The sequence below is a fragment of the Rutidosis leptorrhynchoides genome, chromosome 11 (assembly GCF_046630445.1).
Source record: "Rutidosis leptorrhynchoides isolate AG116_Rl617_1_P2 chromosome 11, CSIRO_AGI_Rlap_v1, whole genome shotgun sequence".
NCBI lineage: Eukaryota > Viridiplantae > Streptophyta > Magnoliopsida > Asterales > Asteraceae > Rutidosis > Rutidosis leptorrhynchoides.
The window spans coordinates 21,969,396-21,981,575 of NC_092343.1; the positions used below are offsets into that span (position 1 = coordinate 21,969,396).

The 12,180-nt window shown below is 33.0% G+C and overlaps 1 protein-coding gene across 1 annotated transcript; it reads left to right on the plus strand.

Moving 5' to 3' along the window:
* Positions 1-736: 736 nt before the first annotated feature.
* On the plus strand, positions 737-1,726 carry LOC139874364 (receptor-like protein kinase HERK 1). Its single transcript, XM_071861805.1, has one exon. The coding sequence runs from the start codon at positions 737-739 to the stop codon at positions 1,724-1,726; it is 990 nt and encodes a 329-aa protein (XP_071717906.1).
* The last annotated feature ends 10,454 nt before the right edge of the window (positions 1,727-12,180 follow it).

Sequence of the window (12,180 nt, forward strand, 5' to 3'; positions counted from 1 at the left end):
AAATTTTTTAGTTTAACTTTCCGTTTTACTTGTAAATATTTTGGAAGTAATTTAATACAGTAATTTGTTAAGGATGATTTCTTTTGAATCTGGTAAGATTATTGCCTAAATATGGATTGCGAATTATAATATTATTATAATCTATAATTGCATCTTGAATATTTCAATATTTTAGTTTATTGTCCTCATAGTAGACCTTGATTAAAAAATGTAATAGTCAGCTTAGCAGCTAAAGCATCCTAATGTCTCCAGCTCATTGCATACGTGATTAGATCTACTATAACATTTTATAATTCATAGCCTCACATGTAAGTATGTAACGTGTTCCAGCTTCAATTTCAGTATTTCTATGTTCACATATCCACTTGATAACACAAAAAGATTATCATTTTTTGGTTTAGTATGAGATATTTTGTGAAGTGACCTATTTGACCCAAATGAATTCAAAAGCTTTTTAGGATGTTATGCAGAAGGCCGTGATTGCTATACATCCAAGGGTTAAACTCGACATTACAACTTAAATTATTAATTACTCCGTAATTAGTAAAATTTGTAGATTATTTTAAATACAAAATAATAAAAAGTCAAGTAATTAGGAGATTGATATATATATATGAGTGTGGTGGGTCTTCTCTAAACTTCACATTCAATTCTAATCCAATTTTAGTTTCTTTTGGAAAAGCAGAAACTTGTATTCCTTAGTTTTCGTACTCTCTTGTATTTGACAAATAGAAATATGGAATCTCCGAGCACGAAGTTCAGTCACTTACAAATCCCACTTGAAAACGTACTAGAAGCCACCAATAACTTCGATGATAAAAATGTCATCGGGCATGGTGGATTGGGCAAGGTTTATAAAGGACGCATCTTTCGGTCCGGGAAGTGGCTGAAGATTGCAGCCAGGAGATTCAACAATAAGCATAAGAAAGGCATCGAATTCTGGACAGAAATCTCGGCGCTTTCTAGTCTCAAGCATGAAAACATAGTCTCTCTTATTGGGTTTTGTGATGAAAATCACGAGAAGGTCATCATAAACAAGCGCGAGGCCAAGGGAAGTCTCGAGATGCATCTAAGCAACCCGAACCTCACGTGGATTCAAAGGCTGAGGATAAGCGTTGGTGTTGCGCGTGCTTTAAGTTACACCCATAATGAGGAAGGTCGCAATTACTCTGTCATACATCGTAACATTAGCACCTCCACGATATTATTAGATAATAAGTTTGAGCCCAAGTTATCTGGATTTGAGTATTCCATCACCCATTCACTACATCGAATGGATGATGTTCTCTTTTCAGAAGCTATCGGAACAAAAGGGTATATGGACCCAGAAATTTTAAAGACCGGTGGTGTGACCCACAAGTCCGACATCTACTCATTTGGTATTGTTTTATGGGAAATCTTTAGTGGGATGAAAGCGTTAGACCTACCTAGCATATATGATAGGTTTCTAGTTTCACTGGCAAAATTCGAAAACGATGATGTATTTTTTTTTAAAGATATAGTCCTACCTAGCCTATATCATCAGATATATAATGAATCAGGCCAAACCTTCACATCAACAGCAATATTATGTGTAAAGGATGAGCGAGTACAGCGCCCAGATATGAAGTATATTGTCCAACAACTTGAGAAGGCGTTGGAACTTCAGTTGCCATATGAAAGTTTAAATGTAAGACCCTACTCTTTACTATTCTCCTTTGCTATCATCATATTGTATATTAATTAATGATTTTTTACAATTGTTTTTGCTGATCATAAGGAATTGTTAAGACGTGTTAGGAAGGGAGGACCCAATAAGAAAAGTGATTTACACCAATCACTAATCCCACAAACGATAAACAAATTAACTAAAACATAAAAACGATAAAATAAAGATAAACGACCCAAGAATTTGAATTTAACGTGGTTATGGCCCAACTCCAAACACGGAAAATGGTTTAGTCCATGGGCGCAAATTATAGATTTTCTATTATAAATTTGCACAAGTATAGGTTATAATAGTGCAACCCTAACAAGTAAACCAATATTAAACCAATACGAATAAGACTCCTAATCAAACATGAATTTCAGCTTCTGACCCCACTTCGCGATTACGAGTTTCTTCTCGCGATCGCGAGCCTCCTCTAATAAAAAACCTCTAATATACTTGATCTCGGCCATCTTGGGTGAGATCTCGGCGATAAATCGATAGAATCACCTAAACGAGAAATCGGCCCCAAACTCGCTAATATCTCGATCAACGTTGGTCAACCATTAGGGTTTTCTTCAATTAGCAGTTTTATTTGATTTTCTTCTCTGGCACCTCTTTGATTTTGATGTCGATCTTGAATTGATCTTCAATTTGGGGTTTTGTTGACAATGGCGATGAGAAACTAGATCTAGGAGGGGTTATGTTGCGAGATCTTCATTGATTGGGAAATGATATTTCCACTATTCTTTTTTATAAATCCACTCAAATTTTGTGTGATTTCCTAAATACCCTTATATTATATTATTGTTTAAATAAGTTTTCTTTAATTCCTTTTTTTTTTTTTAGCTTTCTTCAATTCATTCCTGATTCCTAATCTAAAGTCTCTTTCCATTCCCACTTCATTATTGCTTCCCCCTTAATTGATGTTTCATCTAATAAGGCTATCTATTTCTCACAAATCAATTATAAACTTCGAGGTACGTAATATTGTTTTAATTTCTCAAATAGCATTAAACATAAACCCCCTATAAAATTATGAACCCTGTAACCGCTTTGTTTCTGAAATTTCAAGGATATTCTTTTTTACTCCATTGTTTTGAGTCAATATATAAATAAATATAATATATATATATATATATATATATATATATATATATATATATATATATATATATATATATATATATATATATATATATTAACACGGTTGATGTAATATCGTAGAAGTTATTAGAGGTATATCCGTGACTCATTTTCTATTAAGTTTTGAGCAAATTATATACTGCAAGGTTTTTAAAACCCATGGAAATTTGATTCTACCATTTTCATGACGTCTCAATTTTATTTTTATTTTATTTTTTTTAACTTAAAAAAAATTCTACTTTTGGCCGGAGTGTTTATCCGTCGAATAGAGAGAGTGAGGAGTTTCTCTACTTTTGTGAGTGTTTTGCACTCATGGTGTAGAAATGACTTGTTTTTATTCTTGGATAGGAGAAAGATTGTCTATATTTTACCTCCCACATACAGCACTCATGTGTTATTGGGTTTTGTTGTTGTTATTGTTGTTATATACAACAACTTTTTTGGATGCAGGACGTCAAAATTGTAGTTACATTATTTATTTATTTTTTTCTTTTTTTCTTTTTTGGCTACAAATTGAAAAAGTTAAGTTGGTTTAAATTTGTTCACTTTTGGCTACAAACTTTCTATATTTTTGGATCAAAATATGCGGATATTTTAATTAATTATTTTTTTATAATTTTTTATTTGGTATGATTTGGTTATTGATATTCTTATGTGCTTGGAAGAAAGAAAGGTTACTATGATGGAGATGAACAGGTAGGTGAGAAAGTAGGAAGTGTGATGGACATGCAATGATGTATCGGGAATACTCACAAGCAGGGGCGAAAATGTATCGGGAATACTCACAAGCAGGGGCGAAAGTGTTAACGGGGCAGGGGCGGCCGCCCCCAGTGGATTTTTTTTTTCAGTGTAAAAATTTTGAGTTTTTCGACTTTGACCCCAGTAAATTTTTTGTTTGCCCTCAAATCTACATATTTTGCCCCAAAATCTTCAAATTTTGCCTCAAATTCTCCAACTTTTGCCCCAAAATTTCCAAATTTTACCCCAAAATCTCCAACTATTGTCCCAAAATATTCAAATTTTGTCCAAAAAAATTGCTACGGTTTAAAAATATTTTTTTGCCTCCGGTGAAAAAAATCCTAGTTTCGCCACTGCTCACAAAAAAGAATCAAAGAGAATAAATAAATAATAAATCATTAATAATAAAAAACACTAATATCGATGACATAATCATGTTTTCTCCGCTCCGTCCCCAAGATATAAACACTAATATCCATGACATCCTCTCTCCCAAAACATGAACTCACCTTTAATTATTTTTATTCTTTATATTATTTTTATTCTTTACTTTATATTATTTTCATGATAAAATGAGGTTTTAATAGAAATATTATGAGCTTAAGCTGTTACTTGGCAAAGATAGAGGGATCAAAAGAAAAAAAATTACATGAGCCACAAGAGGTCATCTTCCTCGATCAGGAACCTGCAACTCAGATCTGGGTTTGAGGAAAATCAAATTTTGAACTCTTATGTTTCCATTAAACCTTCAACAATAAAATTGTAGCCATCTAAAACATATACTTACATCGTACAGTTAATTATTATTATAATATTAATAAATATAAATTCAAACAAAAGTATTTCAAGCTAACCCAATCATCGTTGACTCAAACTAACAATTACTCACTCTAACCAATTTGCCCATTTTGACACTCTAATTATGAGCTCTTATTTAAAGAGCAAATTTACCCAACATTAATCTTGCCACATTTTTACTAACAGTGACCATTCGAAAACACAATAAAATTAAGGAAAAAACCACACCTTGGTCTCACTGAACGCATTTCGAACCCACTAATTGCATTTCGAAAAAGATCCTTTAGTATGATGTCAATCTAAAGTTGTAAAAGTTAGCTTATTTCAACAATAATAATCAAATAACTTTAAGAAATTGTCTTACTTGATACCGCATTCAGAGAGACTTCAGCGGGGCCTCTAAAAATATCACCAATGAAGGTTCAATAATGTGATGGTGTCCTTGTTCAAGAGCTAAAAGTTGCGGCTGAGAAGGAAGTTGGCTTTCAAAAAACATGGTAATTTTGTCCCGTACTCGAGCCACCCGTTTCGAATAGAGAAGTATTACTCATTTTGACATGCTACAATGGGAGAGGGTATCTGCCCGTGCCTATCCCAACAATACCTGGTATCTATATCTGAAACACACTTGCAACATAATTGAAAAAATAATAACACATTGAGATCCAAAATCACTTAGAATGAAACATACTTATAACATAATTGAAAAAAATAAAAACTTCATAAGATTTTAACACTATTAAGACAGACATTTAAGATTAACTTACCATGATCATATGTATAAAACGTCTAATACCAGGAAGCCAAAAATCAGAATTCACTGGTTTACTAAAAATAATATATAACAGAACTTAAGATGGAAACAATGATAATAAAAAGAAAAAGTGAAGGTGAATTACCCTGATTCATTTACAAATTTCTAACAAACATATAAATGATTATATGTTATTTGCTCTCGCGTTTTTAAAACATAATAGTCTAAATGCTCCGGAGGCCCTGTTAACATATAATGAGCAAACTGACACATCATTGAACTGCAAATTGAAATGAACATGGTCTTTCATTTTAAATAATACGGGTAGTTATCTGACCCAGTTAAAATTGCATTTCAGAAACATAACTTCTAAAGTGCTCCAATTTTGGCTATATATTCATCTTTAGCTATGGGTTATGGTTCTATAAAATACTAATATATTGAAAAATACAAATATGTAATTCATTTCACCTTCAATCTAACGCCAGCTAATAATGTAAAAAGTGATATCATTTATGCATTTATTCTTTTAATAATCACTTCAGTTTTATGAATTCGTTTTATTAGTGCACAACTAATCAAATACTCTGATGTGCATTAACGATAGATTATATCACAACTTTTAAAAAACGGGTTAAAAGTTACAACTCTAATCGACATTTCATGACATTATTGATTTCCATTAAAATTAAAATGAAAATCATATTAGTTCCAAAAGTTATATTTAAGGTACCTCAATAAACCAATTGGGGATTGAATCATAATTGGTTCCTCTTGTCAATGCTTGTTTGGCTGCAATCCAATTGAAGAAACACAAAAAACAGTAAGCAACTTATAGTTGATTTTGAAGACTACAATAATAGGTAAGAACACGCGTTATATAGCCTAGAAAGCTGATCCATCATTGAGGGGATCGGTTCCATACCCATCTGAATCATGATACAGAAGAATCAAGCACATTCAAAATAATTTGTAATCAACTTATGAGCGCAAATTATTAATCATAATAATTATTAACAATAAACTGATAAGCGCAAATTATTAAGAGTAATTTAAAACTCGATTAAATAGATTACCTAATACCATAGACACAAGTGTAGTGCTTATATCGCATAAAAGTATGCGTTCACCAATTGAAGTTATTGAATTGCGCTATTACAGATTCTCGATTAAGAGTACTGCTTAAAAATCAAAACAAACCTTATTGGGCTATTACGGTATGCGATTTAGATGTAGGAATGATGAATTGATTTTCGATCTCGATGTTTGTCGTGTGATTGCATCTAGGTTTAGGATCATCAAAGACTGGATGTTTGGTGTTGGTTAGAGAGAAATTTAGGTTTTTTTTACCAATCGAACGCGAGAATGATGTTGAAATCAGCCAGTGGAGTATTACCATATGCGAATCCGATGAAGGTGAATGAAGAATTGATTCTAGATCTTGATAGTTGTCGTGTGTGTTTTTTAGAGGAAGCTAGTTTTTTTTTTTTTTTTTTTTTTTTTTGCAGAACGTGAATGGATTCTATATACTATTTGTAAAATCCTATCCTATACCATATGAATATGAATATGAATATGAATATGAATATGAATGATCGTGTGTGTCTTAATTTGGTTCTGTTTTCAAATGGGTAGGAAATAGGTGGCGGATCCCTAATTTGTTAGTATTATTCCGCCCAAAATTATAACGATAATTTTGTCATTTAATAACTACTAAAGGTGATTATGATGTCATAATGTTGATTAGAATTTTTGGATGGTGTAGATTAAAGAAGTTAATGATAATGGATGGCTAAGATTAGTGTTTTAAATTTTAGATGATCTATTATTGGTTTTGTTATTATAATATAAAGAGATAAAGAGATTATTATTATTATTATTATTATTATTATTATTATTATTATTATTTATTTATTTATTTATTTATTTTAGACGTAATAAATCAGCGCCCTCAAACTTGCTATTTGAATCAAAGGAAGAGGGCGAGAGGGGGAGGGCGGCGAGAGGGCGGGATCTGTGATATCGGTGCCCTCGAAAACTTGAAGGAGGGCGGCTAGAGGGCGGTACCGATGACAGTGGCCTAATAATTTAATAACCTAGTAGACTAGTATCAACAAATACACCCTTATAGTTCTATTATTACTATTCGCCGTCCCAGTTCAATTGTCTCATTTTGACTTTAAGAATCTTTTGTTTTTTTTTTTTTAAAGACCAAAAAGATTTTATTATTATGAAGAATTTTTACAGCTTGACGTATGAGAGAATGCCTTCAACAAACGAAATACATAGAAGACAGATAAAATTATATAGCGCCAAGGACGAACAAAACGAAGATAAAACTAAAATTATATCCTCAATCAACCAGGATCATCGAGAAAACTTGGATTTAGTAGCCATTACGTCCAAACCAATGGGTATTTTCTCGAGCGATTTGAGATACATTCGAAGGCTTTCACTTGAATTCTGTTAAGCATCATGGGACTGTTGCCTTTTTTCTTTCTAAAAACCACATTGTTTCTGTTCCGCCATAATAAATATTCGATGACCCACTCAATAGCTTGCCATCACTTGGATATTGTATTCGACCTGGAAGAGTTAGTGTGACCCGAAAACCTGTCATCAAAATTTATAGACAGGGTATTTGCTGAGTTCCACCAACGAAAGACACGTGACCAAACATCGATGACAAACTGACATCTAAACAAAATGTGTTCGATTGTCTCAACATCATTATTGCAGTTTGGGCAAAGAACCGAATTCAAATCCACTCCATGTTTATCTAATTTCACGAGAACTGGTAATCGATTCATTTTTGCCCGCCAAGAAAAAAATGCCAAGTTCTTGATGAACATTATACCGTTATAAATATACTTTAAATCCAATCCCTTGATATAAATTTATTGAATAATATATAATACAAACAAAACTATTTAGGGTCAAAGTGGGAAAGAAAAGACATCTCTGGGAAAAACAGGACAATTCAACTAGAACGGAGGGAGTACTAAAATATTTGATAAATCTTTAACTATTATAAACACTCATTTTATTTATGTAAAATTGAATAAAGATAATTAAAAAATTAATTTTATTACATATATTTTAGAATTTATTATTTATATATTTAAAATTCAATGTAAGTCAACATCCGAGATCTCCCTGAGATGCCTAAATCTCCCCAAAAATGTCAGACCGAGATCTCCTCGAGTTCGGATTTCTCCAACCTTGCTTTAAACAACCCAATCTTGTCAACCCATCAATTATGTTTATACAACACACAACAACCTAGATTGGCTGATTCACAACTCTTTTTGATACCGCCGTATGAGACATCCGAATCACACCGCACTTCCATTTCTATCCTACGAGGGAAGGAATTCATTCGACATCAAAAGATACCGTTGAGAGATAATCCAATCTCTTAGTTACTAGCTTGTGCCATCTCGATTTCTTCGCCACCATCTTCTTAAACCAGAAAATCATCTCTTACACTAGAAGATACATTGAAGCGTGCGAGACTTCATTTGCAAGATTTAAAGTTGTACCACCTCACTCATCGTTCTAGACACATCCAACCCTGCCACTGACATGTCAACGACCACCCGTACAGATTAACCCCTCTAACTATGATTTTTCGTACCAACAATCAGAAAATTCCAACACACGCCTTTGTAGACTATTCATCAAGGCACCTGGTGAGAACACAATCAGCACTTCGAAGTCTACTACATTTTCAACTTTTCGTTTCCATACTTGTACACTGACCTTTTCATACCACTATGAATTTCACAAGCCACATATTCTCATCCCAAGCATGCTCCCACTGTACGAGTAAGAATTAAACCGCAGCTACTCGAGAAAACACTTGATTCTTACCACCGGTCAGTCACAAATTACTTTGCCATCAGAGAGTAAAACAAGTATTCGAAGCCCCAATATTATACGTAATCAACGCACTAAACCTGAGAACATTTGGAGAAAACGTCGCACACCATCTCCACAACTCCACTGGTCGTCCAACTCCACTAGCTCGATAACTTCCGTCAGCTACTAAACTCACACTGAGTTCCCGACACTCTTAACGATTCTAGAAAGCTCAAGTTCCAGGAATTACATTATCCACCCCATCCATCCCCTAATGACTTCTAATTGATCACCCTTGAAGAAACCGCTCACTTTTCTGAACCATCAACTAAATCCCAGCAACAATCGAACACGTTATATCCGACACCTTTCGAAAACCAACTTCCTTAGTAACATGGAACTCTAACCCGTCCGCATATTCCACATACCCTGGAATATCCAACCAATCATGCTGGTTGACCCGTTCCAAGACCCGTAAGTACCAAACTTCCTGGATAACTCCCACTGTCAATTTCTAAACCCATGACTTTTCGTTCATTACCACACAGTCCAAACCCGAGAGAAACCAATATTGTGAGCTCTCGTAACTAACATATATTTCTGAAAATCTAGAGCTTATCGCTCGAAGTTTCCAAGACAAAAACCGCCTCATCAAATCCGAAAAGTTCTTCAAACTCTGCAGTAACTTTGAATATATATATATATATATATATATATATATATATATATATATATATATATATATATATATATATATATATATATATATATATATATATATATATATATATATATATATATATATATATATAGTGGTAGGATCAAGAGGGAAGTAACCATTCGGGGAGAAGCGGGGGGAAGCAAAAACTTTTTTTTTTCATTTTTTGAAAAAACTTTGTTCACGAACATTATAGATGAGATGAAAATATGAACATTTAGTAGAGACACTTTGTGATAAATGTTTTTATTTTGGCGGAAAAACGCTCGAAGAAGTAATATATAACAATTATCGTGTTTTTCGAGCGTATTTTAAGGTTTTAGCTATTGGGGTTTAGATATTAGGGTTTAGATATTAGGGTTTATAGGGTTTAGATATTAGGGTTTAGAAATTTAGGGTTTAGGGTTTAGATTTAGGGTTTAGATTTAGGGTTTAGATTTAGTATTTAGATTGAGTTTTTAACACGAACGGTTTAGAGTTTAGGGTTTAGGGTTTAGAGTTTGATGTTTTGGGTTTATGGAATAAACCCAAAACACTAAACCCTAAACTCTAAACCCTAAACTCTAAATCGGGCTAAATTTTACTTCACAAAACATGAAGAAAAAAAAAACGTTCATATTCTTCACGAACAATATTATCTTGAATGTTATTTTTGTCTATCGTTTTCCCGCCTAAATAATAACATTCATCACGAAGTGTCTCTTCTAAATGTTCATATTTTCGTGTGATCTTGATGCCAGGAGAAAAAAAAATTCAAATAAAACGAAAAAAAAAAAATTGCTTCCCTCCGCTTCCCCCCAATTGGTTACTTCCCCATTGATCCTGCCCCTAAACCCTAAACCCTAAACTCTAAACCGTTTGTGTTAAAAACTCAATCTAAATCCTAAATCTAAACCTTAAATCTAAACCCTAAACCCTAAATTTCTAAACCCTAATATCTAAACCCTATAAACCCTAATATCTAAACTCCAATAGCTAAAACCTTAACATACGCTCGAAAAACACGATAATTGTTATATATTACTTCTTCGAGCGTTTTCTGCGCCCTCCGAATATAGAAAATTTCTTCCGCAACAAAACTATCGACCTAACCACCGACTCTGCTACCACCGCGAACTACCACAATAATCTACTAGAAATCATAGACCAATTCTAATAAATTATCTCACGAGTAGATAGGCATACCCACGAGTTCTTCGCCATCTCCTAATTAAGTCATTTGATCTCGATACATGTTGCACCACCCTAGACCCGTCGTTCTTTCACCATACTTTTAAATCGCCATCGTGCCAGATGTTCAAACCTTGAATCTCTGATACCACTTGTTAGGAATGGAGAACCCAGCAAGATAAGTGATTTATACCAATCACTAAACCACGAACGATAACGAATTAATTAAAGCATAAAAACGATAAGATAAAGATAGATGACACAAGGATTTAACGTGTTTATATCCCAACTCCAAACATGTAGAAGGGTTTAGTCCACATGCCCAAACCACAGATTTTCTACTATAATTTTCGTGCACACAAGTACAGGTTACAATAGGGAATTATTTATAATGCAAACCTAACAAGAAAACCAATGCAAATAAGGACTCCAAATCACACACGAATTCAAGCTTCCGACTCCACTTCGCGATCGAGAGTTGCTTCTCGCGGTCGCGAGCCTTCTCTAATCAAAAACCTCCAATATGCTCGATCACTTATTGTCGCGTACAGGGCCGTCTCAACAATTTAAAGGACCTAGACAAATATAAAAATGGGCCTACATATACATTGAAATTTTTTACTACACATACAAAAATAATAGTCCAATTTATCTATTTATTTACTATTGTATTTAACTATTAAAAACAAGATATTTCAACTTTAATTGACAATATTTTATTTGATTTGATTAAATATAATGAAAAAATATTTACATATTCAAAATTTTGAGCCCTTCTAAATTTTTGGGCCCTAAGCGGTTGCCTATCTTACCTATGCTGGAAGACATCTCTTTTTGCGTCTTGCTTCTTGTTTAAATCTATTACACACATATCACATATAACAAGACGCGTCAGAGAGAATGAATTAAACATATTCTGGGTTAAGATGTGTTCTCTATATATTAATTTAAAAAAAGAGTCTTAAAGAAATTTGTGCATTTCATTTTTGTCAGTTTATATTCTCATCACTAAAGAACATTCAAATTCACTTAACAAAATTATGTAACAAAATCTAAATATCACTTAATTAAGATTCAAATTAAGATTTTATAAGCTTGCAGATCGAAGTCTTGATTGTTTATTTAACAAAATCTAAATATCACTTAATAAGTCATAAACCCTGACTATCAAATTCACCTTAATCAAAATTATGATTAGTGCCTTGGAGTTGATAAATATTCACGGTGAAAAATTTCATATTGATGTGAAACATTTACTAAACCTAAATACATGTGATTGGTGTGAATCGTCGAGGAGATGATTAGTGT

Bases quoted from the DNA above. Each gene is read 5' to 3' on its own strand.
- LOC139874364 (XM_071861805.1), top strand. From the start codon at position 737: ATGGAATCTCCGAGCACGAAGTTCAGTCACTTACAAATCCCACTTGAA.